This window comes from Carassius auratus, chromosome 14, assembly GCF_003368295.1.
Source record: "Carassius auratus strain Wakin chromosome 14, ASM336829v1, whole genome shotgun sequence".
NCBI lineage: Eukaryota > Metazoa > Chordata > Actinopteri > Cypriniformes > Cyprinidae > Carassius > Carassius auratus.
The window spans coordinates 28,027,825-28,047,622 of NC_039256.1; the positions used below are offsets into that span (position 1 = coordinate 28,027,825).

Genomic DNA, 19,798 nt, shown 5'->3' on the forward strand with positions numbered 1-19,798 from the left:
TGTATACCGCTCCCACTAGCGTGTGCTGTGAATGTTTCCTATAGAAATGAAATGTTCTTGTTTCCTTATATGGCGATCGGACTCGCGAGCCGCCTGATATGCGCGTCTCTGGCTGAAGCGCGCTCACGACTGTCACCATTTGCTTCCATATTTGGAAGCGAGTTAAACGAGCCTTAAAAGGGGGCAGAGACCAAACAAAAAGGGTACGACTCAAACGGCAGCGTGCCCTACGAGCCACCAACGAGTGTTGCAATCAGTGTGGTTTGTGTTTCGGTGCAGAATTTAGTAGTATAACAGCACCTTTCATATCACTTTACCATGTATGGGGCAGAAAACTCTAAAGGTCCGATTGTTGTATTTTTAATGTTGGTTGTTGTATTAAAATATACGTTATACAAAGTTCGTGTTTAATATATATATATATATATATATATATATATATATATATATATATATATATATATATATATATATATATACATCTAATGAATAATAACAAGGGTACATTTTTCAAAATTGATATTTAACATCTGAAAGATTAATAAATAAGCTTTCCATTGATATATGGTTTGTTAGGGTAGGACAGTATTTGGATACAAGTATTTGAAAATCTGGAATCTGAGGGTGCAAAAATAAATACATAAATTTAATTGGGAGAATAAAAAAAAATCGTCTTTAAAATTGTTCAAATTAAGTCCTTAGCTATGCATAATATTAATCAAAAATTACGTTTTGATATATTTACGGTAGGATACACCCGTGTTACTTAAAACGGATTTTTTTTTGGTCCAGCAACGGTCACATTTTCCTGTGCTCAGAACTCCAGCTCCCATAATACCCAACAAGCGCGTGACATGGACGCGCGTTCCCATCGCTGTACGGCTACGCGCAAAAGGGCGCGCCCGAGTGTTGTATCAAGTGCGCGAGAGCGAAGGACTGCATCACAGCTCATTCAATTCGCATCCAGACGCCGACTAGCAAAGATACACAACCATGGTATGTCTGCATTTATGCAATGCTAATCCAATGTACGGCTAGTTTCAGCGTGTTTGAAGAGTTTAATTGCTAGTTTGTGGGCTTTGTTGGTTTTTAATGTGAATAAATATGTAAATCAAATCCGTTAATTAACCCCTACGCCGACTAATAGCTGCAAACCGGTTTCCTTGGTTGTTTTGGCAGTGTCGTTTAACCGTCTTTATCAACAAACACGTTTATCCTCGAGGTTCTCGATGGTTTGCTGGGGACTTCCGCTGCTCGGCTGCGATGAGATTGCCAAAAACGGGACCCAAAACAACTGGCGCCATTTCCCCGCTCAGCTTCCTTTATTTCCATGAGTCGAAGGCCCAGAAAAGGCCTCGCTGTTTTTCATCACACACTACGTACAGGACCTATCGCTCCACATACGATCGCATCGTTCGGGGAAATTCGGAAAGGCTGTGAAGAAACCGTTGTCCGCGTGCGTGTGCGTTTAACCGCGTTTTTCGTTGGCCAGATGATGCCATTTCATCACTCTGTCCTTTTGTCTGATCACGGCCATCCGTCAAAAAACACCATCGCTCCCATTTGCCGCACCAAAGGGTTTGTGGGCGTGTGTAAAAACGTAGGTTATTACTTTTTAAGACCGAGTCCTCGCGCTTTTCGTCTTTAATACGCGGTAATTTTGGGGAGATTTTGAGCACTTGCACGAACGCTGCAATCGCGACCCCACCCTTCTCCAAGCGCAGATGGTGTTGGTTTATTTATTTATTTTTTGACAAAAAAGTAAGCTCGACTGTGAAGGGAACGTGTGTTTGGTCGATTGCAACTGAATTTCAGACAAAACAAACCCAAAAGTACTTAGACTGAATTGAAGTAAACGGAGTTTGAAATCCGTTACTTGTGCATTTGCGTATTATCAGGGAGCTTGTGCACTGCTGTACTCTTCCTGGTTGGACGTAACTTTGATGAACGCGACGTTTTATCTTTTCTCGACGTCTTTGGTTCTTTTCATAATTGCTGTTTGTAATTTTAACGGCATTTTGTCTTTTTTAAAAGCACATGACGTTTCACTAGCCTGTGACGTGCAGTATTTGTGGATATTAAGAAATTGTTTTGCTTCCTACTTAATATTTGAGCTTTCGCTGGTGCTTGCTTCGACTTTTCTGTAGAGATAAGAAATACTTGTGAAATGCTTTTCAGGTTGCGTGTATGATGAAGGAAATGCCGGTTCCGGTGCGACCAGTCTCGGTCGCGTGGACCGTATGCGACGTCATAGGCCACAAGCGACGTCTAAATCTGTTTTGTGAGAGGCATGTGACCAAACGCCTTATACAATAGTTGTTTTTCTTTAACTTATTAGCTCTTTTCATTTGAGGACCCAAGACGTCACGTTTCCTGTGTCACAGCTCTGGCTCATTTCTCTATGTGGGTTTCACTTCTCCATGAAGTGGATGACTTACAAGCGACCTTATACTTAAAGGGATAGTTTACCCAAAAGTGAAAACTTGATGGTTATCTGCTTACCCCCAGGTCATCCAAGATGTAGGTGACATGACTGTTTCTTCAGTAGAACACAAACTGAGATTTAACTCGATCCATTGCAGTCTGTCAGTTATATAATGTAAGTGGATAGGAATCACAGTTTTGATAGGTACAAAACATACGCAAATTAAACAGTGCAGCTCATAATGATACATTGTGTAAAGACACAAGACGATTGGTCTGTGCAAGAGTTTTTTTTTTTTTTTTAAACACTTGCACAGACCGATTGTTTTGGGTCTTTACACATCAGTGTATCATCATGAGCTGCAGGGTTTAATTTGGTTTTGTTTTTTTTGAGTCTCAAAGCCATGTTTCCCATCCACCTGCATTATGACTGACAGACTGCCATGGTTTGTTAAAAATCTCCATTTGTACTCTACCGTCCACTGAAAGATGTTCATGTTGGAAGAATGAATACCATCATTGTAATGTTAAAAAAAAATGGCCAACAACTCGGGGAATGAGAAGAGGGTCTTCTGCTTCAAGTTTTTGTATTACATCCCACAGTGGTGTGTAAATTCATGGCAGTACTGATAAAGCACAACTCACTCACACCTTCAGACTGCCATGGTTTGAGTTAAAAATTTCCATGTGTATTCTACTGAAGAAAGTCACCTACATCTTGGATGCTCTGGGGGTAAGCAGATAAACATCACATTTTCATTTTTGGTGAACTATCCCTTAAAACTTATAATTTAAGACTTTATTTTGCACTTTAATATTTTGACAGTAGATGACCGATACGGAGGGAATTGCTTGTTTACTTGAAGATCTAGAATTTGCATTTACTCATCCAAAACAAGCAAATGTATTAATTAAATTTGTATTTTAAAGAAACATTTATGTATTACCCGAGAAGTGATAGTTTATTGTTGAAAAGGTGTGGGAATCCTAATTCTCCTTTTGGCCTTTTTTGAGGATGTTACTTAATGAGGAGTCTTAACATCTTCCTTTCATTCATACCCCAAGCAAACCTGTTCCACCCATTAGACGTACGTTTCCTGTAAGTGGGTCATTTAAGGATCTACCCCGCAAGGCTCCTTGTGTCCACCTTTTTACATGCCCTCATATGCTATTCAGAAGCTGGATAAGTGCTAGAGGTTTAGGTTTCTAGCCTTTTTTTTTTTTTTTTTTTTTTTTTTTTTTTTTAAGGGTTTTCTCATTCCTCACTTTAAAATCTTAGGAACTGAAATGTTTAATGTCTGGTTATAGCAATGCAGCCATGTTTCTAATGGAAGTCAGAAGACCTGAGTAGGTTTATGGGATTGGTGTGACCGAGGCCATTTTGATTTTTTTTTACAGAAGAATCGTTGTTTTGTGATCTAATGCTGTACACCAGCTTTGTATGACGTTTTTTTTTTTTTTTACACAGTGCACAGCAGAAATGAGTACACCCCCTCTGAATGAACACAAAAGATGTATTTTCTTAATGATCACTAATATAATTCATGGAAAGATGGCAAAATTGAAATGTATTAAAAATACTTAATAAAAACAAAGAAATATATACAATATTTTCTGTAAAATAATTAGCTAATTTAATTTAGATTGCAGAAATGAGTACTCCCTAGATTTAATTAAGCAAATGTATAATATTCTAGTTATCCAGAACTTTAAAGTATGCTGCTCTGATCTTTCTTGGCACAGAATGCAAGTTCATGACAAATTTTCACATCTGTCCTGTTCAACTCCTCAAGGATGACCTTCTTAAATGCTCTGGTCTTTAATGGAGTTTTGCTCAGCTCGTCTCCAGAGAATCCCCCACAGCTGGTCAACAATGTTAAGATTGGGTGAAATGCATGTCCACTGAAAGATTTTCACATTGGTAGAATTAATACCATCATTGTAATTTTCAAAAAAATGGCTGATAACTCAGGGAATGAGAAGAGGGTAGCATCTTCTGCTTCAAGTTTTTGTATTGCATCACACAATTGTGTGTGAATTCATGGCAGCATTGATAAAGCACAACTCCCTCAAACCTTCAACACTCATTCGTCCCTATAGAAGGGCTTTACTACCACTGAACGTCACTGGGTACCAAGCACTCCTCCAGCAACACCAGAACCAAAAGCATCCAAAATGGTTGACTTGGTCTCTTGAGACTAGAGTATGGATTACCAGAAGTCTAGATTTTATAAATATGGGCCATGGTTAAATGAGTTTATTGTTCTTTGGTAGTTCCAGTGGTGATGACATTCATGCATGTCACTTTTGCAGGCTGCATCTTACTCTGGAAGATAAACAGTCACTCTTTTCACAGCTCTTGTCGGCTCTGAGACACATGCATGGGATTTCTCCTGCTCTTTTTCTAGTAAAAAAAAAAAAAAAAACTCCCCACTAAATAAACTGAGAATTGAAGGCCTGATTATTTCAGGGGCCTTGTCATAAGTCCATTGTTTTTGAATGATGGTGTTACTTCTGCTGTATTTCAACACTTATAATAATAATTAAAACAATAATTTGGTGTTCCTCTTATACCATTGTCCTCTTTTGTGCTAAGAAACAAGTCTCCTGGCAGTTCTCTCCCAAGTGGTTCCACTGCTGCCAGCATTTTAGCACTTCGATAAGAATCTTATTTTCCTGAAAAAAATTCTGACATTCTTTGGTAACTGATCAAGCAGACTTGTTGGAACATATCTCCATAGAACCCAAACATGTCTAAGTAAGAGTTATTGCTGAATTTAAGTTTTAGAGGGGTGTACTAATTTATGCTGTGCAGTGTGTGTGTGTAATTAAAATTAAATTACATTTTATGCATTTAGCAGACACTTTTATCCAGTGCATTCAGGCTATCAATTTTTACCTGTCATGCCTTTTATATATATTTGATGCTCCTGCATTAAATCGGACTATCAGCTCAAATCGTATCGGCTGTTATGAGGAAGTGGCCAACCTTCCCTCTGTTCAATTGTGCACAAGCATATCTGAGCTGTCATGGGACCAGGAAAGAAATGGGCTCTGTTCAAATCAGCCTTTTTTGACTTTATTTACTTATTTATTCTGCGAATAGAAACCAAGTCCCTGCATTGTTTCATTCTCCCACAGAGGGATATTTAAGTTTTTATTTGGCTTGACTCGGTCCACTGCCCTTGAAGTGTGTATGGTCCTAAGTCTCCCAAGTCTTTTTTTTTTTTTTTTTTCTTTTTTTTCTTCTTCTTCTTCACTTACATGACATGTTGTCTTGCATGACGAAACCTGCCGGCCTAGTAATTTAGAATCATCTGGACAAGTTTCAGATGGAACCATCCAGTTTTGTCAAAAAGGCAACAAGTTTAACTAGAACAGACAAAGCAGGGTTTTTTTTTATTGTATTTTTTTTTTTATATATATATCCCGTTCATTCTCACCTTTTCACACACATCCACAAATCTTTGCTCATCAGCTCACTCACTTCCCTCACCTTATCCTGTGTGTGTTTGTGTGCTCGCAGGCCTCCGGAGTTACAGTGGATGATAGTGTGGTGACGATCTTCAATGACATGAAGGTCCGCAAGGCTTCTGCCAACGAGGAAGAGAAGAGCAAGAGGAAGAAGGCTGTTCTCTTCTGCCTGAGCGATGACAAGAAGCGTATCATCATGGAGGAGGGCAATGAGATCCTGCAGGGAGATGAAGGAGATCCCTACCTTAAGCTCATCAGTATTCTTCCTCCTAATGATTGCCGCTATGTTCTCTATGATGCCATGTATGATACTAAAGAGTCTAAGAAAGAGGACCTGGTTTTCATTTTCTGGTAAGTCTCAAGAGCATCTGCATGTGCTTCATGTAGTTCCCAGTCTTGTTCCTGCTGACTTTAGTTCCAACCCTGTTCTGATACACCTGTCGGTAATGAACAAGTGTTCCTGAAGGTCTTCATTAGCTGGTTCAGGCATGTATGCTCAGGGTTGAGCTGAACATCTATAGGAACAGAATTGGGGCCCCTGATATAGACTTGTCAAATGCTTGCATGAAACGGATGATCTGATCTCCTGTTGTATTGCACAGGGCCCCAGAAAATGCCCCACTCAAAAGCAAGATGATCTATGCCAGCTCCAAGGATGCCATCAAGAAGAAGTTTACAGGTAATGGCAAAAAAAAAAAAGAATAATATTGCATGCATAATTTAAGTTTGATATAAAATTAACTTAGTTTTGCTAAATTATGCATACCCTTCATAAATATGATCAAAAGTGGCTGTGGAGATTAGATCTGCATTGTTTATCCACTTGATCTTTCATTTAAAAAAAATATGTGTGTCCTTTTCCGTAACAACGTGGAAACTCAGCCAAGATGAAGGAACAGCTGATTATAGTTGAATATGGATTGCAATTTTGAAATAAATTTAGTAGCAGAGCTAGCCTACTGCAAGCGATTTTTTTTTTTTTTTTTTTTTTTTTTTTTTTTTTTTTTTAAGAGCTGCAAATCTATTTATCCTTTGCTGAAATTTCCACATCTTCATGGAGAGAACAGCATGTCATTGTTGCTTAGCAAAGACAGACGCCTCATGAGCGCTTCTGCTCGAGTGCTTTGGAAAGGAGGAGAAAGACGCGCCTAGCGTTTTTCGGCGCGATATTTGAACGGCCCCTAAGGCGCTCGCTCACTCAGCACGCGCTGAAGGCTCGTTGCAAAATGTCTAATGCGTTTAACAGACCAGAAAAAGAAGATCCTCCAATAACCAACAGGTCTAGTGTTTGGGTGCACTTTGGATTCCCTGTAAACTATAATGGTGATGATAGAATGAATGGTAAATAGTAAGGTCTCATATCCGCGGCTATAACGTAAATGAAGCCTACCGATCGCCGCAGTGATGTCTTTTGCCCTGTTTGAATCAGTTGGAAATGTCTGTCCAAATGCTGCAGGGATAGTTTGTTGCGTGTATGTTTCTCATTTTTTTCGTCTTTTCCCAGATACTGACACACTAAGGTGATGTCGGCATAAATGAGTTGACATGTTTCAAGTATTCCCGCTGGTGTTTTTTTTTTATTTATTTTTTTTATATTCCCGCTGGTGTACCCTATTGTCATGTAGCAGATGCGAACGTTGTTTTTTTTTTTTTTTTTTTTTATCCACCACTCTCTTGCCATCACCATTATAGCTTACAGGGAATCCAAAGTGCACCCAAATACCAGACCTGTTGGTTATTGGAGGATCTTCTATTTCTGGTCTGTTAAACGCATTGGATATTTTGCAACGAGCCTTCAGTGCATACTGAGTGAGCGAGCGCCTGACTGAGTAGCCTAACATAAACGTATAAGTTGGTGTTTTTTTTTTCTTCTTCGGGGGTGTCAGGGGCGTTGCCGGTTACATCGTTTGGGTTATTGGGCTACCTTGTTGAACGCATATCATTATATTTCACTTTTTTTTGTTTTTTTTTTTCAAATATAATTAATTAGTTCAACGAACCGTTCGGTACAAGATGCGTACCGCGTACCGAACCGAAAGCCTCGTACCGAATGGTTCAATACGAATACATGTATCGTTACACCCCTAATATATATCTAACCTTTTTAAGTGGGGAAAAAAAATCGCATTATGAAAATATCTCTTATACAGCAAGAGATGAAACAAACAAAAATAATAATTTGCTTTTTAGCAGCAAAAACCTAAGATGAGTTTGGTGCACACAGGGATAAAAAGTACTTTATGTACAAATAAATAAAAAAAAACCCAAGGGCCCATTTTTCTGCTGGAGATCCTGGATATCTTGTTCAGATAGATGGCATAATGGATTCTATAAAAAATAGTTTTCATAATGAGATTTCTCCCATTTTAAATTCTTATTCTCCAGTGAAAGGTTATATTTAGTAAATTTTTTAAATATCTAAAGAATTGATGCAGATTAATTTTCACAGCCTTTCTTTGATCATGTTTACCAAGGGTATAAATAAATGAGCACCGCTGTAACTCCACTACTGTATATAATTTAGGGTTTAACTAAAATCTGTTCCTTGAAATGAATGTTAACCAAATTGTATTTAAAATCTACTATTGAGAGAAAAAAAAACTTTTAAATAAAAACTATTAAAAACAACAAATGGCCCAAAATTTCTAAAATAAAACTTACAATGGGTACTATAATACCAGCTAAATGATTGTAAAGTAAGCTTTTTTGTAAATTGAGCTGAATTGAAAATTGAAATATGGATGCATTTTTTTTTCTATAATTGAATATGTAATTGTGAATTGAGTAACCGTTTGGCATGTCTTGTTACATAGGTGTCAAGCACGAGTGGCAAGTGAACGGTTTAGAGGATATCAAGGACCGAAAAACCCTTGCTGAGAAGCTCGGGGGAGCCTCAGTGGTGACTCTCGAGGGCAGGCCTCTGAACGATTGAGGCGGACACATTTCAGGGGTTAGCTGGTCATTCCAACACGGGTGGGGAAGATGGGCCAGGACGACTGTTTGTGGGCCATGGGGTGGGTTAATGTGGGTGGAGAGGGTTGGGCAAAAGTGACAGTTTCCAAACTCAACACATGGCAAAAGATACTGGCTGTCATTCCAGTTCACACATACAAAGATCAAGAACAAAAACATAAAAGGAAAAAAAAAAAGATAAAAAAACAAGGATGATGATTATTAAAACAAAGTAATATAACTGTAAATGTGTACTGGCAGGTTTTTGTTCTTTCTGGGTTCCATTAGATTGTTGAAAGGAAAGAGTGATACTGCAGCCATTACAAATCAGCTGTAAAACATACTGTTAATTAAGTTTTTCTTTTTTCTTTGTTTTGTGCCACCGCCAAATGTCTAGTTACTTTTTTTTTTTTTTTTTTTTACCATTTTATTTTTATAATAAGTGTGTGTGTGTGTGTGTGTGTATGTATGTTGTTAAAGACTAGGTGTAGTACAAAATTTACTCCAAAATCTCACAACTTTGTCGGTCCATTCTGGGAGCACAATTTACTTCCCCCTTCCCTAGTTTGTTTTATTTTGAGCTCAAGTTGTTTTAATGATTCCGTAATTCCTAGTGAATTAAATATTTCCAAATGTAATTCAAAACCATGGCACTGGTGTCAAGAAATTGTACACATTCCTTCTACCTGTAAAATCTGGGTCCTAGTGAGTGAGCGGTCTGTTGATGAATTGGATTGAGTGGACTGATGGACACGAATTGTTTAGATGGGAGCGATATATTTGGGCAGCCTGTGTACAGAGCTTTGATGGATATTGGTCAGTGGATGTTTTGTATCGTCTCCTTATCTCTAATAAAAAATAAAAAAAGCACTAAACAACTGTTGTGTTCCAACTGGTTTGATTCTTCATGTTTGGTAAATCCTCTGTGCAAAGGGACTTTTTATTTTTGCTTTGCCCCATTCGAATCTAAGTTGGCTGTTAATTTTGGAATAAGCATTGATCTGTAAACCAATATAAAAGATGTTTGCTTACATTTGTGTTTATATTCTGCAAAAAAAAATGCTGTTTTATCAGATTTCAGCATGGTTTATGCACTGAAATATGTGATGATTTGCAAAAATCATAAAGTTTCAAATGGATCCCAACAAATAGACTCTGATTGCTTTCTCATCCTCCCTATGGATTTGATGGGTGGCTGTTTTGGGATGCAACTGTGGAAATACAGTATTGTAAAACTGCCCTGTGCCCTCAGTACACTACAAGTTGAAGCTAATAATAAAAAAATAGCTTTTTATACTATATAAATAAACTTCTTGGATTGCAAATAAGTGCATTTAGTTCAAATATAATTATGATTCCAAGATAACTATCAAACTGCTGAACGTCAGCTACAAAGTCCCTTTTAAACAAACTTCATTGACTCAGTTCCTGAACACATCCGTTTATTACAGGTCTGTTTTGTTTCGGCTCGATATCTGACTCTTGGTACCCAAAAGAATCAAATGCAGACAAAACTTAAATGGGCAGGTGAATGCTAGAGTCTATACTCTGATTAATGTAATGTACCACTGTATCTGAATTTGCTTTATGCTAGTATGTAGAGGGTCAAAGTAGTAGTAGTAGTATGCAACCTGAAAACTAACCTATTTCTGATCAGAAGCAGCCAAAAAAGAAATGAAGAACATTCGAATAAACTAGTATATAATATTTAATTATATTTGTTTATGTTTTCCTTTAAAAATAATTACTGGAAAATGTGTCCTATATTGAAACACTGAGCTACTGTAATTCTACCTAATACTGTAATCATGCCAGTATAATAAAGATGTACCCACGTGAAGCAGTGGAGGGCAGTAGAGATTTCCAAACCCCTATGAAAAACATCAACCATCCACCTTCCTGTGCTCAACTACAATCTCTGACCTTTTCCCAGTGCACTCTAGTAATTCTGAGATTATGAATTAACAAACCATAAATCAGTAGCTACTGCAACACTGAACTAGTATATTATAAATAAACATAATACCAGCCAAAAGTGTTACTGTGCCTGTAATGACTGGCAGGATCCTTTTCTCGGGATTTGCTCTTACCACCAGAGGGTACCAGTGTCGCATTTTACATACAGACCCCAAAATTGTAATCGCGCTCTCCCAAATAATTCTTGAAACAAACCACACAGAATCATATCTAGTGTTTCCAACAGCTTCCACAGAAAATAAAAAGTCCTCATTACAAAATGACCGCTAAACTTTTAATTGGAATGAAAATGACAGCAAAAAACAACAGACATACTTAAGTTTATTAAAATAAAAGCTTTTTAAAAATAGAATTATAATCAAGATTTACCCCACACCCTTTCTCGTAGTTTGTGTCCAGTCTTTATATTAATCCAACATAAAAGAATATAAATAATTTCTCTAAACATACTGTAATGTTACCAATATGAGGTCTTCATCCAGTAACTATAGAATAGTGAACTATATTCAAAGCGCCAGATGATTGCGTTAACAAACAAATGCTTTCAAAAGTATACTTTAAAATTCTGTTTTACTAACTCTCAATTTAACACACATACAACACATCTCACAGTCATCGATCTGATGTTACCGTGATAATAATAAATCAGAAAATATAAAAAAATGGTATGCTTAGTAGACCAAAATGATATGCAGGGATGGAAAAGAAGGAAGCGTAGCCATTTTGCATCTACTTTTAGTCACCAAATAAACTGTATGTTAATCTAGTGTTAACCAAAACCCAAGTGATGTGAGAAGAAAACCTGTCTCCAGCCCAAATCTACTTTCTAAAAGTGCAAATAACAGCTTGAAGCATTTATAATGTGTAATGTGAACAAAGCAAGGCTGTGTCTATTGAACATAGGCAAAGACTCGACAGATAATTCTACTGGGTTGTAGGAATCAAAGTCTAAATCTATGAGTAACATTGACAGTAAAGTGAGCAAAAACTAAAGGTAGTGGTTAAACAAAGTTCCAGCTCAACCCATGCGAGAGATCGAAGCCTGTGTGGGTAGCTATCCTCCAACCATGGACAACTTTTTTCTTCTCAGATTCAGTAGCCACACCTGTAAAAGGACTATAAAGTGCAGTTTCAAACACCAGGCATATCATATTTTGTCCAATGATTTGATGTTGTCCCATTCCTCTGTGCCATATTTTCAGTCTTGACTGCAGTCCACCTCATTTCCATGAACCCAGTAACAGATCTGAGCAACCTTCAGCGGAGTGAAGCGAACAGCCACGTTGTAATCGCGATTCTCGCCGTTGATTTCCAGCCACTGGTGTCCAGAGAAGATCCCAATGACCTTGCGCTCCCATCGCTCTAATGTATCATCCCACACGCGGCCGTAAACGCCAGAACCGCTCGCTCCAGGGCGGGCATCACAGTGCTGGTAGATCAAATCGTTGGACTCATCCTCCACGGGACAAAAGCGGTACACCAGTTCCCCAGGCCGGTCGCTGTCAAATCCAGAGAAGTGGATGCGTTTACCAGCCAAACTGTCTGAGGAGGGTGCCACAGCCAGCCGCATGAAGGGACGCCGGTGAGGCCAACGCAACTCAAGCAGTGCGTAGTCAAAATCCATGCTGACGTCTTGAGGGCCTTGAATCCAGCCTTTAGGAACTCGTGTGCGTTTAACTCTGACCCAGCGCACCAAGGGTTTCTTCATGGGAGCCTGACCCGGCTTTGTACCGTTAACAGACGGAGGGATTAGAAAGCCCACCCTGAGTTTCCTCGCTCCCTTGACGTAATCCTTCCCATCATGCACGCAGTGGGCAGCGGTCAGGACATGCTGCCGGGACACCAGAACTCCAGTGCAGCCGGTGGAGATGCGGACAGCTGTGGAGAACGGGTAGTCCAGAAGGAAGTGGTCACCACGGATGTTAAAGCGCCCGTCTGAACCGTAGATCTGGCGCTTTAGCCGCTTGCGTCTGGGCGTGGTTACTTTGGGCCGCCTGACATGAAGTTCACTGTCGTTCTCTTCCAGGTCAACAGTGGTTAAAGTTCGCGAGCCGTCTGCATAAAGAGTTTCAAAAGCTAGTTGTTCTTTATCTGTGTCTTCTCCTTTGTGGTAGCAGCTCTCGTTGCAGTGGGTAGTGAGGTCCAGCTGAGCTTTGGCACTGAAGCGAGAGCGGGACAGAGGCAGGGTGGCGTGAGGTTTCAGCGAGGGGAGGTGGGCATGGGACTGATGGCCAGATTCTCTCACTGAAACCGAGCTGGGCAGGAGGAGTAGGAAGAGCAGGCCAATACAGCAAGGATGGGCCAGACCCAATCTCCGGTTAGGCATCATGGCTTATGCAACCTAAATGCAAATACAAAAAAATATGCAAGCATGAAATAAAACTCAAGATCCTCCATGTTGCAGATAAAATGCTAAAGAAATTTAATGCTGAGCCTTCATTCTTAAAAATAGGTTCATTATGGGCTTTAATGGTTCCATGCAGAACCTTTAACAAAAGGTTCTTTATATATAGTGAATAAAAGTACTTCACATTATTAACATTTTGAACACTAAAGGCTGGAATACACTTCATGACATGATTTCCAAACACTAGGCATAATACATTTTTGTCTTTGCAAATGGTTAGAAAAAACACGCTACAAGTTTAAACACATTTACAAGTTTATACACAACAAATTTACACAGAAACATGTGCCTTGTTTCTAGACACATGACATGACAAATCATACACTGTGTCCCAATACCTCCATACTATATAGTATGTGACAAACAGTTTGCTAAGATTAGTATTAGAAAAACAATACTCCTACAGGGTCTCTGGAGTGTGAATTCAGTGAACACTTGAAGCCACAAGAGAGGAGTTGTGAATAATGGTGAAGCAATGAAACTAATGCTGGTAAGTCATGTGACAGTCGCAACTTGATGGATGTAGTACGTCCAAAATTCATTCATACTATCCATATTCATACCATATTGAATGTACTTTTCAATGGTTCTGATGTAAGTTAAATATATGTAGTACCTACTTTACAACTTGTGATTTTGGATAAAAGCACTGCTCTAAAATCTACTCAAAGCATCAAACATATTCAGATATCCTCCGAATGGATAGAATCACAGCCTTAAGATAAAATCTGTCAACACAAGTTTGCAGGCTGGTTTTAACATTCGATAACTAGCATCGAAAGTACATTTACACTGAGGTAAAAATGAGAGCAAAAGTTGTATAGAATACTTAAGCCTTATGGGAAAAAAATGTTTTAAGAACTTTACTGAAGGATTCTTTCAAGAACCCAAAATAGTTATTCTATGGCATCGCTGCGAAAACTCACTTTTGGAACATTCATTTTTAGGAGTTTTAGTGACATCATTAGTAATCTACAGATAAGTGCAGTGCGTTTTGGTCAGTGCTCAATAAAAAGACAAACACTTAAAGGAAATGACCTATAGTGTCTGAAGTAGCCTAAAGTTTATAACTAAAGATTAACTTTCTAAAACGGTCTCAGACATATCATTACGCCTTTAAAAAGAAATTCAGCCAGCCATTAAATTTAGCCAGCTCTAATCTGTTTAATAATACCAGTGGTTTTAGATATCACATTAAGCATTTACACCCACTGGCCTGTAAAAATAAAGTTTGTTTACTAACTGCTGTCATGTATTATAACCATTTTTCATTTAATGATAAGCAAATTTAAGTTACAGTCTGGGATTAATGCACAACGCACATAATAGTCTATAGACATAAGCATAATACAGATTCCTTGAGTGGACCCAGTATAAAGGGATATTATCATCTGCTCCATTCATCATGGACACCCATGTGTGACACCTGGGGAATTCCCTGGACACAACCTGTTTCCCACAACATCCCTTTGTGCTGAAACCCCCAATCTCGTCTTTTTGTTGTCTTTCACATCTTGAATGAATGTCCAACCAACCCTATCCACGCCTTGCGCTGTTAAACGCAAAGAAAACAAACTCTGTTTACCTTCCTCACTTTCCGATTGCGCCTGTACAAACCAACAACTCTAAAACACTTGCGCAAAAGGCAGCTTGGTATTCCAATCTACACAAAATGAGCATTTTATAATGGCAAAACTGCTTTCAATTAATTGTAGTTTTATTAGGAGGCATCGCAATTAAAACGAGTTTAATAATACATACAAAAAGAGCAGCAGAGGCAACAGCTTTACGCACACTCTCTCTGAAGAAGAAATAATGCACTTTAAAAGAAATTCGTTTAACGAATGATACTTAACTTCAAGCTGTGTTAATAATGTCCAAGGCGAGTTTAAATCCAAATCACATATTCTTCTCCTGGAAGTTCACTGGGTATCCCAGCCTCCAGGTTTACTCCCATCTCCACTGTGAAGTGCGAGACAGGACCGCCAAAAACACACAAGCCTAGTCTTTCTTCAGATACTGATTCTTTTCAACGGCCCTTATTTCATCGCATCAGACACCACACTTGCCCTCCGTTGAATGGTGTAGTGCAAAACTGAGGTCGTGCAAGCCCAATAACCGAGGCACGATGCTGCGGCTCTCCGCGCGGTCCTAGTGCCTCCGCCGCCGCAGGGATCAAGGCAAAGACGGTGCGTCCAAAAGCAATATCTATGTGTGAACAGATACTTTGTCAGTACTGCAATTCCTTCTGCTCTCAGTCGTAATTCTTTAAATGTAATGACAAACCTGTCTGCTAAAAGACGCTATTCTGGGCATGCCTTGGCACACATTAAAATATTCCATCAGGTGTTATTAAACTGTCTATCAAACATAGGCCAGAGTCATGGCAAGCATGTCTTGAGGATACACATTCCTCCTCACTTCAGTTAAATTACACTACATGTACTATGCCACTGAAAGCAAGTGCAAGCACATGTACATATGTTTAGGTGTCTCTTTTAACATCTATTGCTTATTGTGACTCCTTAAAGCTACCTATGGGTGTAACTAATATTACCTGTTATGGGTTAAAGGGGTTAAAATGACCGATTGTTGCAGGGTTGGTCTTATAGCAGGACACATTCCAGAAATACTTGGGTGTGTTGCAGTCGTGATGGCGTCTTGAGCCATAGTGCAAGGTTGAATATAACCTTCTGACCTTGATCTTCCTTTAGCACTCACAACACTTGCCTTAACCTGCACAAAACACTCTGGAAAGCTCTCTGAAGGCATTTCTGAACAGGCATTGCACAAAACAAGGAGCTTTTAACCCTAAAATACACAGCTTTAAATAGTCTCCAATAGTATGCATGTGTGTGTAGGCAAAAAGAGAGGAAAAAGTTTCAATTGCTCAAGTGCACAAAGAGCCTATTAAATCATATCACTTTTGCTCAACTAAACAAGCCATACAATCATGTGCCAAAGTATTCTAGCCTGCAGCCTCAGTAAAAAAAGATAATTGTGAAATAAATGTGAAAAAATAAAACAAGAGATGGTGAGATTCAAAGTCAAACTGCAAGAAATAAAGGCACAATGCGAGATATAAAGCCACAATTGGGAAATTTTTATTTTGAGGCTTTCAGTTCATGTTAGTGTTATATCTGTTTCATTTACAATAGAAAATACTTTTTTCCACAATACCCCAGGGCTGTTCACTCAACCTGCGGTTTTGCACCAGGATAAGGAATGTTTGAAGTCTTGTAGGGGTTCTGGAAGGCTGTAAATGTCTAATACCGTAGTAAAACACTGTTCAGTGATGGTATCGTGTACTACATTGAGTGTCACGGTGGGTGAGCGAGATTCTGTTGACATGTGCTGGCACCGACACGCGGTTCACATTGTCTGTTTCCTGCCCCCTTTTCTCCAGGTTTTCTTTCAGACACTTCCAGACATATATCTCATTTAACATCACAAGCCACCAGAGACTGAATTGGATATTATTCTAGCTGACAAGCCACTGATATTTGCTTTGTTCTTTCACTGTTAGCGATAAGGGGTTAGGACATTGGAAATGCAGCCTAAAGCTCATTCACTCGACAGGAATCTGCTACCTTGGACAATCCCCAGATCTCTTTACAGTGGGACTCTTGTTCTTGACCTGTCCTGGCTTCATGCCTCGTGGAGGGAGGTGGGGCCGTGAGGAGGGGCCTTTGAAAGTGTGTCCATTCCTCCAAAACTGATCTTTTATCACCTCCAGCTCCAGCTCAAGCCCTGTGCTTCTGTGGCCTTTTCTTTATTCACCAGGCCCTCTATTTTCAGAACAACTGATTCTTGTCTTCTCTTCTTTAGAATTTTTTTAGACTAACAGAAAAACCCTTTACTAGCAGCACTGGATAATTTGCAGTAGGAGAGACTTTGATGCTCCTAGTTAATGGAAAAGGGAAATTCTTCTACTAAAGGATGCAAAACAAGTCAGTGAAGAGGATATTGGGTTTCCTTTACAGACATATACACAACTGTTATTATATAATGTTTCAGATCAAAGCCATTGTAGTGCATATTTTTAAGCAGGATACTGTAGCATTTTTGAGTTGCTAAAACGCTCAAATAACCAAGCACAAAATTAAAAACAACACTTTTCTATAGCTACATACATTAAGTAGGGTTGGGAACCAAGAACCAGTTTTATTAAAAGAACAATACAGTAACTGAATGATCAAATCAGTGTGATATGCACAATAGGACCAGTGAAGTCTGACACAGGACCAATGCAGAGGTGGCATGGAATCTGCATATGAAATAGTATTTAGATGCATTTAAACAGACTGTTTATTGCAGGGCATGATGCATTAAACCCGCAGTTACAAATACATAATATTTTGATGATTAAAAAAAAAAAACTGAATACTACTGATATTTAAAATGATCTGTGGGGGGGGGGTATACTTAAGTAGGTGGCAGTAAATTAGGAACTTGTTTCTAAAATAAAAGTCACTTAATATCAACTTATTTATTGAACTGTTCATCAAATCAGTATCAATGAATCATGCTGACATTTGGAGAAATATATCACTCTTCGTGTGATATTAACTTTATCACATAATTTAAATATGAAAGATATATGAAAGCTGTATGGGGGCATTTTTGGCCCCTTATCTTGAATTTCGGTGGGATTTCTAATGTATTTTAATAGACTAAATCACGCAGTGAAAGCGTGAACTCTAAATGTGCTTGTGGAGTAGTCTAACTTACATCATGTAAGTGCATGCGTGCACTGTCTGAATGTGTTTTTGTTTGGTTTTTGCGATATACTCGATAATGTAAAATCGCACAGCAACAATTACAATATTATCATAAACTCTATATACTGCACACCTCTGAAGTTGATTACTGAGCTAATGATGCTTATTTTTAGCCAAAAACATACAGCGCTTTCAGGGAATTGAGAAAAACTTTTACGAGCTGCTTCTTTTAGTCAATAAAACACAATTTTTTTTGTAAATCACAAACACTTGTAAATCACTTGGAGTAGATACTCAGTTTGAACAATGATTCCATGGACCAAGAACTGATGTTTGATTTATGGCCAATGAGACCCAATTAGTGTAATTATTGACACACTGTTAATACACCAATGTGAATTTAAAGATAAAGACAAAAATAAAGGAATTACTGAAGATGTATGCCACCTATTCTTGTTCTTTTCTTTTCCTGAAATTCCCTGAACTGTTAAGGAATCGCAGTTGGAACCAGAATCATTCAGTTCGTTATGATTCCCATCTCAATTATGAGTGATTCACAGATAATGTGTATGGGGGACAGACGATAGCAGACTTTTTGTCTTGAACTGTAAGCGGAGAGGCCACAGTAGCCTGAAGAGTATTCAATAACAGTCCTTTTTTAAGGGGCCATGCTTTCTTTTCTGCACAGGAATAAAAGGAGCCAGACCTATTCAGTTGCACTCCTATTAAATGCACTGTTAATGTATGGATGAACTCTGTCTTACATACACAGGTGTGGTTTAGATTAGTGCAGAGCTTCCAATCTTTTATAGGGGTGTAGAACAGAAGTCCCATTTTCTCCGAACCCTTAATTCCCATTACACTGAGGCTCAGTGTACAGTAGCCATCCAAGCAAATAAGTATTGTTAACAAGATCAGAGACTCCCTCTGTTCTCTTTAATCCATTAATTGACTTTTGGTTCGACCCAGTGATTTGGACTCACAACAGCGGAAAAAGCTTTTCATAACAGTAGTCATTGTATTTGACTCACTTCCACAGCATACTGCCAATCTGACCCCAGTATGGAAAGATGACACATAATGTGTGCATGGACTATTTCTTCAGCAAGACCTTATTTTAAAATGTATTTTAAAAATAATTTAAATATTTTTTTACAAACAAGCAACAAAGTTTCTCACTCACTTAGAGTATCAGAGCATTAAAATTCTGGTTGAACCCCTGATGTCGCGTCCTTGCTCCGTTTCTGTACCTGGGAACATTACAGTTGCGTCGCCGTCTATGAAGAGTCAGAGAGATCTCGATTGGATCAAAAATATCTTAATTTGTGTTCTGAAGATGAACGAAGCTATCTGAGGATTATTGAAGCTATGGTTGAACTATCCCTTTAAGCTATATGGCAATTCTCGTCTTTCAGCCCAAATTGAATACCTCCTGAAATCATAATTAAGACATTGTTGCACCATTTAAGACTTTTTATGGCCTTAAAATTTATGCAACTAAATTTAAGACATTTCAAGGACCCGCGGAAACCCTGTTTTTAGCTCTTCCATCATGTCTTTTTAATCATCCATCTTTTTTAATTGGACCTCATCAATGCGTCAAACACCAGATGAGGTTCTCGACTGTCCTTTGTGTCTTGCTGTTCCCTGTTCCCTTCAACGGATCTGACTTCTCCTCTCCCACAACACAGCTGTCCACCTTGACTCTGACCACGTGCTACACTGTTTCTTCTTTCGTCTTCTCTAACCTCTTCTCATTCTGTGCTCCCCCTCCTCATCTCGCAGGCTTGTTCACCCCAAGGAGCTCCAAGAGGTATAACTGCAGCTCTGCTTCCCCACAGTA

The 19,798-nt window shown here is 38.8% G+C and overlaps 2 protein-coding genes across 2 annotated transcripts; one reads left to right on the forward strand and one right to left on the reverse strand.

The window, feature by feature from the left end:
• The first annotated feature begins 860 nt into the window (after window positions 1-860).
• On the forward strand, window positions 861-9,726 carry LOC113114221 (cofilin-2-like). Its single transcript, XM_026281060.1, has 4 exons — window positions 861-996; window positions 5,951-6,249; window positions 6,501-6,577; window positions 8,712-9,726. Exons 1-4 carry the CDS (start codon window positions 994-996, stop codon window positions 8,828-8,830), a joined length of 498 nt encoding a protein of 165 aa, XP_026136845.1. The 5' UTR covers window positions 861-993; the 3' UTR covers window positions 8,831-9,726.
• LOC113114220 (serine protease 23-like) lies at window positions 9,252-15,483 on the reverse strand. The gene is made up of 2 exons (XM_026281059.1): window positions 15,090-15,483; window positions 9,252-13,168 (listed from the first exon to the last, which is right to left on the reverse strand). The coding sequence occupies exon 2, from the start codon at window positions 13,154-13,156 to the stop codon at window positions 12,026-12,028; it is 1,131 nt and encodes a 376-aa protein (XP_026136844.1). The 5' UTR covers window positions 13,157-13,168; window positions 15,090-15,483; the 3' UTR covers window positions 9,252-12,025.
• Window positions 15,484-19,798: the final 4,315 nt, after the last annotated feature.

What these genes read in the sequence shown, in the direction of transcription:
- LOC113114220 (XM_026281059.1), bottom strand. Translation starts at nt 13,156, where the DNA reads ATGATGCCTAACCGGAGATTGGGTCTGGCCCATCCTTGCTGTATTGGC.
- LOC113114221 (XM_026281060.1), top strand. An exon ending in GACCTGGTTTTCATTTTCTG is followed by an intron (nt 6,250 to 6,500) that starts GTAAGTCTCAAG and finishes TGTATTGCACAG; the next exon opens with GGCCCCAGAAAATGCCCCAC. An exon ending in CATCAAGAAGAAGTTTACAG is followed by an intron (nt 6,578 to 8,711) that starts GTAATGGCAAAA and finishes CTTGTTACATAG; the next exon opens with GTGTCAAGCACGAGTGGCAA.